The 15,648-nt window shown below is 43.3% G+C and overlaps 1 protein-coding gene across 3 annotated transcripts in view; it reads right to left on the bottom strand.

Annotated features, from left to right (window-relative positions):
• The window catches only part of slka (STE20-like kinase a), a 114,925-nt gene that overhangs the window by 57,376 nt on the left and 41,901 nt on the right, over positions 1 to 15,648 (bottom strand). For all 3 annotated transcript variants that reach the window (XM_073027097.1, XM_073027098.1, XM_073027099.1), the window contains exons 2-3: positions 6,765 to 6,929; positions 3,741 to 3,789 (exon numbers count right to left, since the gene is read on the bottom strand). In XM_073027097.1, coding sequence (XP_072883198.1) covers positions 3,741 to 3,789; positions 6,765 to 6,929 — 214 coding nt within the window. The remainder of the gene's footprint in view (positions 1 to 3,740; positions 3,790 to 6,764; positions 6,930 to 15,648) is intronic.

Below are 15,648 nucleotides of genomic sequence, written 5' to 3'. Positions count from 1 at the left end.
CCAGTATATCCTTCCTCAAGTAAGGAGACCAGAACTGCACGCAGTACTCTAGATGCAGCCTCACCAGTACCCTATACAATTGCAGTATAACCTCCCCGCTCTTAAATTCAATCTCTCTAGCAATGGCCAACATTCCATTTGCCTTCCTGATAGCCTGCTGCACCAGCAAACCAGCCTTTTGTGATTCATGAACAAGCACTCCCAAGTCCCTCTGCTCAGCAGCACGCTGCAATCTTTTACCATTTAAATAATTATCTGATCTTTCATTTTTCCTTCCAAAGTGGATGGCCTTGCATTTACCAATATTGTACTCCATCTGCCAGACCCTTGCCCACTCACTTAACCTAGCTATATCTCTCCGCAGAGTCTCCGTGTCCTCTGCACAATTAGCCTTTCCATTCAATCATTCCAAAAACATAACATCAAAATTTAAATCACAGGCTCTAATAGTAGCAGGACCTCGTTTGAAAGTAGTAAAAGAAGTAGTTTCATAAAATGTCTGAAGTACATCACATTCAGTCACGTTGTTTGCTGATGGCATCTTCTTCCAGTTTTATTTAGTATTATTATTTCTTCTTCTATTTGCACAATTTGTTGTTTTCTGCCCTCTAGATGAACCCCCTAGTTGGGCAGTCTTTTATTGATTCTGTTATAGTTATTAATCTATAGGTTTATTGAGTATTCCCACAAGAAAATGAATCTCAGGGTTGTTTGTGGTGACATACATGTATTTTGATAATAAAATTTACTTTGAATTTTAAACTTTGTTAACATAAAGCCATAAGACATAGGAGCAGAATTAGGCCCTTCGATCATTGAGTCTTCTCTGCCGTTCCAGCATGGCTGATTTATTTTCCCTCACAACCCCATTCTCATGCCTTCTTCTTGTAACCTTTGACAGCCTGATTAATCAAAAAACTATCAACTTCCACCTTAAGTATAACTAATGATCGGCCTGAAAAGCCGTCTATGGCAATGAGTTCCACATACTCACCACCTTCTGGCTAAAGAAATTTTTCTTCATTTCTGGTATAAATGGAAATCCCTCTATTCTGAGGTGGTGCTTTCTGGTCCTAAACACTCCCACCACAGGAAACACCTTCTCCACATCCACTCTATCCAGGTTGTTCAATATTTGATAGGTTTCAATGAGATCCCCCCTCCATTTTTCTGAACTCCAAAGACATCAAACACTCCTCAAATGTTAACCCTTTCATTCCTGCGATTATTCTCATAAATGTCCTCTGGACCCTCTCCAACAGCAATACCAATTACTCTCACTGCAATCTGCAGCAGGTAACTTCCCTCTAAGAATTGTACTTTTAAATCAACATAATGATCTACAGATCTCATGATCGTCTGAAGGACTCAGCAGACCAGGCAGGTACAGCACCTTTAAGCAGATGAATGTTCATCACCATGGCCAGAAGTGAGGTAGGAGGGGGGAACTTCACGCCAGTCTGAAACAGAGGGATGAGGCCTCCTCTCCCCAGCATCTTGTTAGCAAATGTGTAGTTGCTGGAGAACAAAATTGAGGGCATGAGGGCAAGATTGCTGTATCAGAGAGAAATGGAAGACTGCTGTATTCTATGTTTGATCAAGATGTGGCTTTCTCCCAGCACAGCAGATTCAGCAACCAGGCCCAAAAGCTTCTCAATTTACAGAATGGACTGAACTGCTGATTCAGAAAAGTCAAGAGGTGTTGTGTGTTTCAGGATAACCTCTCTGTGATGATCTGATGTGGCTGTTTTGTCGAACTCGTATTGCCCTGACTTGGAATGGATGGTAAAATCCATCCTTTCTATTTACCTAGAGAGTTATCATCCATAATCCTCACTACAGTTTACACACCACCAGTGACAACCATAATCAAGTGCTTGCGATTCTGCAAGCCATCTCCAAACAAGAAACAGTCCATCACAACACATTTCAAATCACAGTTGGGACACTTCAACCAGGTTTGTTTGAAGAAATTCCTGCCCAGTTTTTATCAGCATATAACCTGTAGCACCAGAGGTCCCAACACTCTAGATCATTGTTATACTAAGATAAGGAATGCCTTCCGTTCCATGCCTGAACCACACTTCGATAAATCAGATCATTTGACTATTCTTCTACCTGCATCCTTGTGAATGCCGCTCCTTTGACGCTGCTGCATGTAAGTTTTTCACTGCACCTGCGCATGCATGGAATTGTGAAGATAAAAATAAACATGACTTCAATCTTCAGGCCAAGAAGTGACAGAGAGAATTGAATGGCAGTGAGTAAATATGGTAACCACACACTGAATGGAAGAAGTAACACTGTCAGGAAGAGCAGTACCATCTGGGGAGAGAGATTCATCCAGTAAACACAGCTCCCTCATGTCCTATGAAACAAGCCAAAACAACTCTTTTCATCATTGTAGAGCCTTCCAGTCAGGCACAGTGTCGCTACTGTACCAAGCAGTGATGCAGCTTGTTAGGATGCTCTCTACTGTGCATCTGCAGAACGATGTGAGTATGGACGTGTCCAGTCCAGCTCTCCTCAGACAGTAGATATATTAGTAAAACTGCAGAGCATATTGGATTCACACTACAGGTGGAACAGATTTATTTGTACAATGTCTGACATGAGGAGACAAAAACATAAAGGAAGAATGTTTGGATGGGTCCATGGAGGAGAGGGCCTTGCAGGATTATGGGCTGAATGCAGGAATTTGGGACTAGCTGGGTGGACAACGTGGTGGGCATGGAAAGCCCGTGGCTGTGCTGTAGTGCTCCATGACTCTATGACATTAATGAATATTGCTTCATTAAAATCTGGCAATATGATAGAATTCTAAATGCTAAAAAATGTAAATACTAAAAATCTGAAATCTGAAAATATTTTGAGGTACAGTGCAGAACAGGCTCTTCCACTCCAGTCAGCTGCACCGCCCAGCAGCCCACTTACTTAATCATAATCAAATTACAATGACCAATGAACCTACTTACCGGGATGTCTTTAGACTATGGGAGGAAACCCTTGCAGTCAAGGAGAGAACATACAAGCTCCTTACAGACGGTGCCAGAATTGAACTCTTGACGGCCTGAACTGTAATAGGGCCGCGCTAACTGCTACGTCACTGTGGTAGCCAAAATGGTGAAAGGATGGGCCAGGTGCCCAGTGGCTGAGGATCCACTGATGGCAGTTAAGTATAAGAGAATTTCTGAGAACAGTGGAATGGATGTCACTTCTCAGAGAGCTGAGGTAGTGCACTTCCTGTCTTGGACTTGTGTTGAAGTGAAAATGTCTGGATTGAACACTAGAGTGGGAGGGGTGGGTGAATGAAGGGGACAGGAGAAGGGGCACAGCATGGTTTTGTGTGATTATGAATATTTGCTGCAGTTGTGGATATGAAATGATTATCACTGGCTGAGCAGGGCCTGGCTTTGTGTTTTAATTCCCAAGATTTATTTCTGTGGACTTTCTTTGTTATTCAGCATTGAGCAATAGAATGTATAGCATGGGAGTTTCTATAAACGACTGTTTATAATGCTGCTTACATTGTAATACATGTGGGCATTTATGTATTTATGCACATTTTATTCCATATCTATCCTTTAACCTAACTTTATTTTTTTATATAATTCTTTATAATTGTTGAATGTTGTGTTTTTTTGCTGCATATTGCACCCTGATCAACACAAACAAATTCCTAATGCATGTAAATGTCTATGGAGAATAATGCTGACCTTAGATCAGTGCTCACAACTTACCCAACATGACTGCATCCACCGCCCCTCCAGCGCAGAACTCGATCAGGATCTGTGGGGACAGGTCAGTGGTTAGAAACACAGTGCCACAGGCCATGCAACAGTATTGTGGTTAGCAACTAATCACACTCACCTTTCACTCAGTAAAAGAACATTCAATGGTGTGAACTGCACACATCCAGCACATATCTGCTCAAAGTTAGTCATGTGGGACAGAATTCACACAAAGCCGAACGAAAGGATTCTAGTTACTAGCTGTACTAGATAAGTGAGAATGCACACTGGCTACCAGTCACAGTGGACCACTGAGCTCTGCTCTTTGTGATATTGTAGGATTCTGTAGGCTGGTGGAAGTTCAATGTGTTTTACTGAACCACGGAGCCAGCCATTTACTAAGTGGTTAAACCCAATGGCCAGAGAAAGGTCCCCTGCACAAAGGTTCCAATTCCCACCCAACTCTTTCTTGAGTAGTATGGCTTGCTGCTCAAGATGACAGATGAATGGTGAGCTTGCCTGCCTTCTCCAACAGTCTAGCAACTCTTTACAAATGATGCAGAGCAGGAACAATGGAGGATGTCTGCATGCTACTTCAGGACAGAATTTGCAGCACCAGCTCAGGCAGAAATACTGGAAACAGGCAAAGGAGGGTCTGACTGGAGACAGCATTCATCAACTGTACCATCCGGTACATCTGGAACGAGACGTTGACTGAGGAGAGTCACACAGCATGGAAATGGGCCATTCAGCTCAGCACATCCCCAGTGGCCAGAGAGCATCGAGCATCCGTCAGTATTAATGCCAGCACTCAGCCCGTTGTTTCCTGTACTCAAGCATCTCAAGTGGTTGTGTATACCCTTGCCAGTGACTCAGCTTCCACCAATCCCTCAGGCAGTGCCTGGTTGCAGAAATGGAGGGGGTGGGGATTATCATACAAGGTGAACTACCGTAGATTCCGGACTACAGAGCGCACCTGATTATTAGCCGCTGGCTCTAATTTTAGAAATAAAATCAATTTTTTAATTGTAAAGGCCGCACCGGATTTTAGGCCGCACCGCTACTTTTAAATATACATACGTATCGGTAACACAAATTACGTTGCATATACTTTTTTACTGAACAGCACGAACAACATTCCAATATCTCCTAGCGACTGGTAAAAATATATATATTGCAGCCTACCAGGAAAAGTTATTGATCGACTTTAACTTAAAAGCAGCGTTTTCGATCGGGTCTAATCGGGTCTGACGCTTGCGCAATGCGCTCGGGTCTAATCGGGGCTGACGCTTGCGCATTGCGATCGGGTCTAATCGGGTCTGACGCTTGCGCAATGCGCTCGGGTCTAATCGGGTCTGACACGCTTGCGCAATGCGATCGGGTCTAATCGGGTCTGACGCTTGCGCAATGCGCTCGGGTCTAATCGGGTCTGACGCTTGCGCAATGCGCTCGGGTCTAATCGGGTCTGACACGCTTGCGCAATGCGATCGGGTCTAATCGGGTCTGACGCTTGCGCAATGCGCTCGGGTCTAATCGGGTCTGACGCTTGCGCAATGCGCTCGGGTCTAATCGGGTCTGACGCTTGCGCATTGCGATCGGGTCTAATCGGGTCTGACGCTTGCGCAATGCGCTCGGGTCTAATCGGGTCTGACACGCTTGCGCAATGCGATCGGGTCTAATCGGGTCTGACGCTTGCGCAATGCGCTCGGGTCTAATCGGGTCTGACGCTTGCGCAATGCGCTCGGGTCTAATCGGGTCTGACGCTTGCGCATTGCGATCGGATCTAATCGGGTCTGACGCTTGCGCAATGCGCTCGGGTCTAATCGGGTCTGACGCTTGCGCATTGCGATCGGGTCTAATCGGGTCTGACGCGCTCGGGTCTTGCTTCGAGTATTTTCCATGTTGATGAGGGTGAGTACAAATGACTGATTTACAATAATTTAATTGTGAAAGTGCGCTTGATTTATCGTACAATTTCATTGGACCTCTGTGAACTACTCATCAATTTTATTGGTCTACTGTTACGAGGCAAAATGTTTACGAGGCGGCATGAAAAAAAAACCATGTATTAGCCGCTCTGGATTATTGGCCGCAGAGTTCAAAGCTGTTCAAAATGTGGGAAAAAAGTAGCGGCTTATAATCCGGAATCTACGGTAAGCTAAACTAGAACTTTATTCTCTTGAGTTTAGAAGAACGAAGGATCATACTGAAACCCATAGAAATATTAGTGGTCTCAACAGACTAGATGCAGTGAGGCTGGGCTTCATGGCTGGGGATAAGACCAATTTTTCAAACTGTAATGTGAAATAAAATGTGCCACTGAAGCTGTGGTTCCATCTTAACAGCATACACTGTCCCTGACACAGGCCTAGGAACACACTGCACCATGCTATGTATGACTCTCTCCAATTGGTTGTTCTGTAATGCCAAACCAGGAAACCAGCCAGAATGGTATTTGACACACAAGGTGGAGGTTGGGGAGGTGGCAGCAGCCAAATTCTACAAACCTACAGAGGATTTGTTCCATAAGACAGCACTGTCACTGCAAAAGCACACTGTCTGCACTTTATTGAAGTGGGTTAAAACATCTTTAGCAACCGCACAGCAATTTATTCCCAGTGTACTGTGTTATGGTAGTGCAGTACTGAGAGAGTGCTGCCTTCTCAGAGGCACGGCCCCTCAGGTGAGTCAGATCCCTCCCTCCCAGAGTGTTTATCAACTATTCTAGTGAGCCCCCCCCTCAATTTATTACCCCTGTTACTGCACTGTACCATAAACACTTTAAACAACTGTTTATAAACACTGTTTACATTGTAAATACATGCTGGTATTTATGTATTTATGCACATTTTATTCCATATCTGTACTTTAACCTCTAACTTTATTATATCATTCGTTATCATTGTTGAATGTTGTTGTTTTTTGTTGCATGTTACACCCTGACCAACACACCACAGCAAATTCTTAACACATGTAAATGTATATGGTAAATATAAAGGTGATTCTTGATGCTTAACCCAGCACCGCTCTTACCCACAGCTTGTTTTCATAGTAAAATGCATCGAGCAGCTTGACAATGTGCTGGTGGTCGCAGGATGCCAGGATGTCAATCTCCACAATGTAATCTTCCAACTCCTCCTCACTCTTGGTCTCAATCACCTTTGCAGCAGCAAGGACTCCGGTCTGTTTGTTCTGCGCCTGTGTACATAAGTGAGCACGCGTTAGAATGCAAGCAGCTGCTGTGTCAATGACGATTGTGAACACTGCAATGGCGGGGGATCATCGGGGGTGCATGGGATCATCCTGGGCAAAAGCAAGCCCAGCATGGATTCACGAGGTGGGTTCCTAGCAGTGCTGCACAGGTAGGTATGCTGGCAGGATAGTTTAGGAATGAAATCATTTGGATGTAACAGTTTCAGAGGGATATACTGTAAAGCAGCTCCTTCCTGCAGGGGAGTTAGAACCAAAGGACTCAATCTCAAGTGAAAGCATCAGTATTCGACCTACTCCTCTTGCAGAGGGTTGTAAAGATACGGAATTCTTCTTGACTTTATCCAAAGGGTACTGAACATTTCTGTGTTGTAGCCTGATAGATACTCAGCCCAAGAGGACTGTGGAGGCTCAGTCACCATGTACATACAGGCATCAAGGGATGCGAGATTGGTATAGGAAAATGGCATGGAGATAAAAGACCAGACAGAATCTGACTGAAGGGCTGAGCCGGTGTGAGAAGTCATATGTTTAACAATCCGGAAACAAAGCCATGGGTCCTTTGAAAAGAGATGGCGAATAGTAACCAAACAGAACTCTTTCACATTATGGAAAGGTTTGATAGCAGAGATGTGAAGAGATAAAATCTATGATTTCACAAATTAGAGTATTTTACTCTTGTAGGACTAGCCAATCTGAATGGAAAAGCTAGATAATCAGACAAGAGTATGAGGGTGCGCTATTGAGCAAGATGCTATAGGCTACTAGAACGTGAAACAGAACAGCACAGGAACAGCCCCTTTGGGCCACCATGTCTGTACTGATAGTGGCTAAACTAACACCACCTTCCTGCACGTGGTCAACGTCCCTTCATTTCCTGCCTGTTCATATGTCTGTCTAAATAACTCTTTAAACTCTGCTTCAACCACTACAAATCTATGCCTCTAGTATTCGACATTTACACAAAAACTACCCTGTCTACCCCTCCCATAATTTGATAAACTTATATCAGCTCTCCCCTCAGCCTCTGACACACCAGAGAAAACAACCCAAGATTGTCTAACCTCTCCTGATAGCTAATACTCTCTAATTCAGCCAGCAGGGTGGAAAGGTGTACGTAGGAGGGTATGAATGTTACATTCTCTGCATATCTGGTATAAGGCACAGAACAGTCAGTGGTGTAGAATGGAGGAGTGCAGTCACCCTTCCCCAAACAGAGGGGTTCTGAAGAGATGACCCAACGTGCATTTGGTTTCTCTAATGTAAGAAGGAAACAATATGCACAGTAAATGCATAAACAAAACTGGATAAGATACAACTGAATCTCGCTCTGCCTGACAGAATCCTTCGATCCCTGGATGGAGAGTAAGGGCATTGCCTAAGAACATATCATGGGAAATGGCTGCTGGAGTGAACCAGCATCTCATAGAGAATAGTCCTTACAGAATGCTGAAAGTGGAGAAGATGTGTGCAGTGATGGCATCACATTGAACATAGAACAGCACAGTACAGGCCTTTCAGCCCATGATGTGGTGCTGACCTCTTAGCCTACTCAGACCAATCTTACACTTCCTTCCCACATAGCCCTCCATTTTTTCTATCATTTATGTGCCTATCAGAGTCGTTAAATGTCCCTAATGTGTTCCATATTAGCATTCCACAAAGCCACCAAGACTGTAATTACAAAGAATAATCCATTGAATTGGGAGAGCAGGGGGTTGGAAGGTAAGGAAGATGAACCCTACACCTACTCCTGACCTCTCCTCCTCTCACCCTGTTTCCTGTAAGGACTCCATTCTATTCCCCTATTTTCTGCACCCTCCCACCTATTCAGGTGACAGCACCTTTCATGCCCAGTTGCCTTCTGATCTGCAGTTGCCCCAGTGTCATGGTTGGCAAGGTTTTAACCACTTCCATTCTAAAGAAGGAACACATTTCCATTACAAATCTTTATTTGGAGAACGTGAATACAGATAAAACAGAAGTTATTCAATGTAAGAATACACTGAGCTGCGGAGAACACAGAAGTGGTAATGGGGAAAGACCAGTTGGTCAGTTCAAAGAGGAAGTGAGGGGCTCTGGTATCCTGCTGTAAGATGGTTCCTCACCAATTTTGTTGACTGAAGTGTTGTGGGAAACTGGAACATCAAGACTGGAACAGGAGACAGCAAACAGTGTATTTGCTAATCACTGGCTGCTGTTGGAGAGAGGACCCTGTACTTGAACAAGCCCTCTCTCTTTCTCAATGAAGAGAGAGCCTGTTGGTCCTCAAGATGGGGGACTTAGAGAAGCGACATGGAAGATTGTACCAATCTTGTACAGAGAGAGAGAGATACAATCACATATATTCTTTGGGGCACTTTTCTGCTTTCATGGATGTCTGCAAAGAACAAGAATTTCGGGATGTATATTGCATACATTTCTCTGATATTAAATGGAACTACTGAAACTACTGATACATCGAAACAGTGAATTGCTGGTCTTGCTGTTGCAGAAGCAACTTCTCTCTCCCTTGCTGGAGACAGAGAGAGAGCTTGTCTGAGAAGTGCTGGTTTGTGAACTGTCACAAAAAAGAGAAAATCTGCAGATGCAGGGAATCTGAGCAATACACAAAAATGCTGGAGGAACTCAACAGGCCAGGCAGCATCTATGGAAAAAAGTACAATCGATGTTTCGGGCCGAAACCCTTCGGCAGGACTCTTCAGCACAAAATGTCGACTGTACTTTTTTCCCATAGATGCTGCCTAGCCTGCTGAGTTGCTCCATCAGCTTTTGGTTTGTGAACTGTAGTTTGATGGACTCCTGGTGCTTCTGCTGCTGCTCTCGTGGTGAGGTGGGGGTTGGCAAGGTCGATGCATTTTCTGCTCCTTGTGTGAAGGAAGGGGGAGGGAGAGCTTCGAGGCATAAATGTTTCTATCGTTCAGTGGAGTTTCTTTGTTTCATGTACAGTGGCATGCAAAAGTTTGGGCACGCCTGGTCAAAATTTCTGTTACTGTGAATAGTTAAGTGAGTAGAAGGTGAACTGATCTCCAAAAGTCATAAAGTTAAAGATGAAACATTCTTTTCAACATTTTAAGCAAGATTAGTGTATTATTTTTGTTTTGCACAATTTTAGAGTGAAAAAAAGGAAAGGAGCACCATGCAAAAGTTTGGGCACCCCAAAAGAATTGAGCTCTCAGATTACTTTTATCAAGATCTCAGACCTTAATTAGTTTGTTAGGGCTATGGCTTGTTCACAGTCATTGTTAGGAAAGGCCAGATGATGCAAATTTCAAAGCTTTATAAATACCCTGACTCCTCAAACCTTGTCCTAACAATCAGCAGCCATGGGCTCTAAACAGCTGCCTAGCACTTTGAAAATTAAAATAAATGATGCCCACAAAGCAGGAGAAGGCTATAAGAAGATAGCAAAGCGTTTTCAGGTAGTCGTTTCCTCTGTTCGTAATGTAATTAAAAAATGGCAGTTAACAGGAACAGTGGAGGTCAAGTTGAGGTCTGGAAGACCAAGAAAACTTTCCAAGAGAACTGCTCATAGGATTGCTAGAAAGGCAAATCAAAGCCCCAGTTTGACTGCAAAAGACCTTCAGGAAGATTTAGCAGACCCTGGAGTAGTGGTACACTGTTCTACCGTGCAGCGACACCTGCACAAAAATGACCTTCCTGGGAAAGTTATCAGAAGAAAACCTTTCCTGTGTCCTTACCACAAAATTCAGCGTCAGTAGTTTGCAAAGGAACATCAAAACAAGCCTGACGCATTTTGGAAACAAATCCTGTGGACTGATGAAGTTAAAATAGAACATTTTGGTCACAATGAGCAAAGGTATGTTTGGAGAAAAAAGGGTGCAGAATTTCATGAAAAGAACACCACTCCAACTGTGGGGTGGATTGATCATGCTTTGGGACAGGGAACATTTCACTGGTAGAGGGAAGAATGAATTCAATTAAATACCAGCAAATTCTGGAAGCAAACATCACACCATCTATAAAAAAGCTGAAGATGAAAAGGGCACGGCTTCTACGACAGGATAATGATCCTAAACACACCTCAAACGGCGCAAGCTGAAAGTTTTGCCATGGCCCTCAGTCTCCCGGCCTAAACATCATCGAAAATCTGTAGATAGACTTCAAAAGAGCAGTGCATGCAAGACAGCCTAAGAATCTCACAGAACTAGAAGCCTTTTGCAAGGAAGAATAGGTGAAAATCCCCCAAACAAGAATTGAAAGACTCTTAGCTGGCTATAGAAAGCGCTTACAATCTGTGATACTTGACAAAGGGGATGTTACTAAGTACTGGCCATGCAGGGTACCCAAACTTTTGCTTCCGGCCCTTTTCCTTTTTTGTTATTTTGAAACTGTAAAAGATGGAAATATGAAAGTAATCTTGCTTAAAATATTAAAGAAATGTGTCATTTTTAACTTTATGCCTTTTGGAAATCAGGTCATCTTTTACTCGCTTAGCTATTCACAATACAGTAACAGAAATTTTGACCGGGGTGCCCAAACGTTTGCATGCCACTGTATGTCTGTGAAATGGACAAATTTCAGATTGTATACTATATACATACTCTGATATTAAATGCACTTTGAAACCGGACATCAGTAGTGATAGTGAGCTGGTGGGACTGAATGTGAATGTAGCAGGGGACTCCTGACCTGTTGCAGATGTGTGAAAGCTACTCAAAAAAGACAAAAAGAACAAAATCACGGTAAGTTGTGTGGGAAAAAAATCAGGCTGAAACCAGAAGGGCCAAGCCTGTGGGCCTTTGGCAAAAGTCGACTGGCTGAGTGACTAGGAGCGGGAAGAAGGCAGGGAGGGTCTCCTGAAAATGTGTGATTCAGTAATGACTTCTACAATTCAATGCTCTGTGTGTATCACAGCTGCCTAGTTCAATTTTTCTCTCTGCCTTAGCACAGTCAAATTTATTGAACACTTCCTAAAGCCCTGCGTTTCATGACAAAGCAAGTAGATGGGTGGGTTAGTAAGTTTACAGATGATACTAAGATTGGTGGGGCTGTGGATAGTGTAGAAAACAAGCAAAAATGCAATGCAATATAGATCAGTTGCAGATATGAACAGAGAAATGGCAGATGGAGTTAACTCAGTTAAATGTGAGGTGTTGCACCTTGGTAGGGCGAATGTAAGGAGACAACACATTGTTAAGGGCAATATCCTTAACAGTGTTGCTGAGCAGAGATCTTGGGATCCAAGTTCATAGCTCCTTGAAAGTGGCTACACAGGTTGACAAGGTGGTTAAGATGACTTATGGAATACTTACTTTTATTAGTCAAGGCACTGAGTTCAAAAGTCAAGAGGTTATGTTACAACTTTATGAAACTCTGGTTAGGAAACATCTGGAATTATGCTTACAGTTCTGGTCTCCTCACTATAGGAAGAATGTTGAAGCTTTGGAGAAAGTGCAGAAGAGGTTTACCAGGATGCTGCCTGATCTAGAGGGTATGTGCTATCATGAGAGGCTGGACAAACTTGGGTTGTTTTCTTTGAAGAAGCAGAGGCTAAGGGGAGATCTGATAGAGGTTTATAAGATTATGAGAGGCATGTATCTGTTTCCCAGGGTAGTAATGTTTAATACCAGAGGGCATGCATTGAAGGTGAGAGGGGGTAGGTTCAAAGGGATTGTGAGGGGTCAGTTTAAAAAAAAACTGGTGGATGCCTGGAACGCACTGCCTGATATGGTGCTAGAGGCAAAAACATTAGAGGCTTTTAAGAGACATTTAGGTGGGCTCAGGAATATGAGAAAGACAGGAAGATATGGGCATTGTGTAGGTAGGAGGAATTAGTTTTGGGGTATTTTTGATTTACTTTTTAGCTAGTTTGGCAGAACACTGTGGGCCAAAAGGCCTGTTCCTGTGCTGTACTGTTCTATGTTCTGTGTTCTAAGGCCACTCAACCCTACTACTTGTGACCCCACTCCATGTTTCATCTTCTCCTGCTTTCTGCCAGATCCCCATAGTCCTCAAATGCTCAAGGATAGCATCTACCTCACAGTTACAGGACTGTTGAATGGTTCTCTAGTATTTAACGGTTCTCAAGATGGTGTCAACCTCACAATCTACCTAGTTATGAACTTGTCCCTTATTGTTTTACTGTATTGCACTTTCTCTGTAACTGTAACACTGTCTTCCGTGTTGTGTTACTGTTTTACCTTGTTCTACCTCAATGCAGTGTACAATGGTTTGATCTAAGTAAACAGTACCCAGGACAAGCTTTTCACTGTATCTCGGTACATGTGACAATAATAAACCAATTTCAATACAAACCCTTCAAACTATGAAATGTCATCTGCCTCTGCTTTAAATACCTCAAAGGAACTAGAATCTGAAACTCTCTGAGGCAGAAAACTAGAGATGTACCTTCCTTCGTAAGGGTTCTCTCTCACTGCCTCATTTCATAGCTTTTACCTTTGTTTATAGTTTGCTTCTCTCAACACCCCCATTAATCCACAGACTGGATGACCTTCCCTCTACAGCAAGAACTGAGTGGGACAATTGGCTTTGTCCTTTGCATCTCTGCTTCTCTCCTGTCCTCTCCACACCCACCCCAAACCAAACCACAAAACATTTCCCTGAAAATACCACCTTCTCCAATGATCACACTCCCATCACCCCCTCCCCTCCCTCAATCTCTGCACAGAACCCACATTCAGGTGTTTCAACCTTTCCTGGTTTCTTGTCTCCTTGCCCTTCAGACTCACTGCCTTCAACCTCCCCATACCTTTCCCTCCAAATAACAATGCAACTCATTCAACCCACAGCCACATCTTCATGTCTTGTCCTGATCTCAAATGAGGATCTGCCACCCACGCCTGCAATCCCTTTCAATCTCACTACTTCCCTAACTGTTCTTTATAAACACTTTTTAAACCAAAAGCCATTCTCCACTGCTGGCTCCTTAACCTCAACCCTTTGATGTCATTATCTGTGATAGAACCTTCACCACCTCATTAGATATTAACCCTCCCCTTCACTTCCTCAAATCCAAAAGCAAAGCCATCTTGAGAGAGAGATGGTCTTGCCTTATTGACAACTTTACCATCAAAATAAACTGCCTCGCTGATTCCATAATACAACCCTGTAAAATGAGAAAAATTAAAGAGATTCTGCAGATGCTGGAAACCCAGAGCAACACACACAAAATGCTGGAGGAACTCAGCAGGTCAGGCAGTGTCTATGGAGAGGAATACAGAGATCTGATGAAGGATTTTCCTTCAAAATGATTTCAGGATACTACACAAACTAAACATTCACATAAAGAACAAGCTCCTTAGCAAAAGAACAGTAGAGATCATACTTCTCCTATTTTTATTAAGAGATGCATACAGAAACCTGAAGGCACACACTCAACAATTCAGGAACAGCTTCTTCCCCTCTGCCACTGGATTCCTGAATGGACATTGAACCCATGAACTTTACCTCACCATTTCTATTACTATGTACTGCATTGTACTGCTAACACAAAGACAACAAATTTCATGGCATATGCCAGTGATATTAAACCTGATTCTGATCATTCTAAATTGAGTAAATGTGGCCTAAATCGTGACACTCTCTTTTGGATGCCACAATATCTCATCAATATTTACTACATTTGGTGTGCACAATATGGCTGTCACCATTGCCTGTGTAACAATACCAGAATATCTATTCAACACAGAGAAATTGAGATGTGAAGTTGCTTCCGATCAGAACGTCTAACAACAGCTCTGACCCTGAAGTGGGTGGACTCGACCCAAGGAAAGACTGCATTTATCACTTAGCACAGACATTAGCAGAGCATTCCCGTCCACTCACTCCTTTTACGCTGTTAAAGGTTGCAGTGCGTGCAACTGGGTGATGTGCAGATTATCAGCAAGCTGATTTGAACGAAGTGTCATTAGACAGATAGTGGAAAGGTGAAGAGGCTGCACATGCTGATAGCCACTTGCCGCTACCACACTACTAGCCTTGATAAGCTGCAGCAGTGTTTACTTGCTGCCTGAGGTTTTAACCCAGACCACTTTCTAAAGCAACACAATGGTTTCTGCTACTGCCCTGGAACTACTCAGTTTGAATCTGTCAGTGTCAATGCAATAAAAAAACATAGCTTTATTTGTCACATGTACATTGAAACGTCAAAACATACTGTACTTTAAAATGGACCGTTTGTGACAATGACCAACACAGTCCAAGGATGTGTTGCAGAATGCTCGCAAGTGTAACAGAAAGCTTGTGAGCATAACCATGCTTCCAGCACTAACACAGCATGCCCACAAGTCACTAACACTGACCCATAATCTTTGGAAAAGTGGGAGGAAATTGAAGCACCTGAAGGAAACCCACATGGTCAGGCTCCTTAGAGCCAGTGGTGGGAACTGAACCCCAATCTTACAGCTGGTGCTGTAAAGTATCATGCTAACCGCTGTGCCTGGTAAATACTGGACGTTCTGCAGCAAACATTTCAATCAAATCCAACACTTTCACACACACACACACACACACATGCACGCACTCACTCACTCACACCAGATTCCAGCTTGCAAATCTGTCTGTGCACCGCATTGCGGAAGTTTCAGTTAAGAGCCTGCTCGGGGCTAAGAAACCTACTCACAGATCTTGCACCTGGCTTAACAGGTTCTGCAACTCATTCATTTCAATGGAGATTTCAAGCAACAATAGGTAAATTGTGCATTCTGGTATTCATTAGGCTGGT

The sequence above is a fragment of the Hemitrygon akajei genome, chromosome 23, assembly GCF_048418815.1.
Source record: "Hemitrygon akajei chromosome 23, sHemAka1.3, whole genome shotgun sequence".
NCBI classification, from domain to species: domain Eukaryota; kingdom Metazoa; phylum Chordata; class Chondrichthyes; order Myliobatiformes; family Dasyatidae; genus Hemitrygon; species Hemitrygon akajei.
The sequence above is the reverse complement of the archived record's forward strand: the minus strand, read 5'-3'. Positions and strand labels throughout refer to the sequence as shown.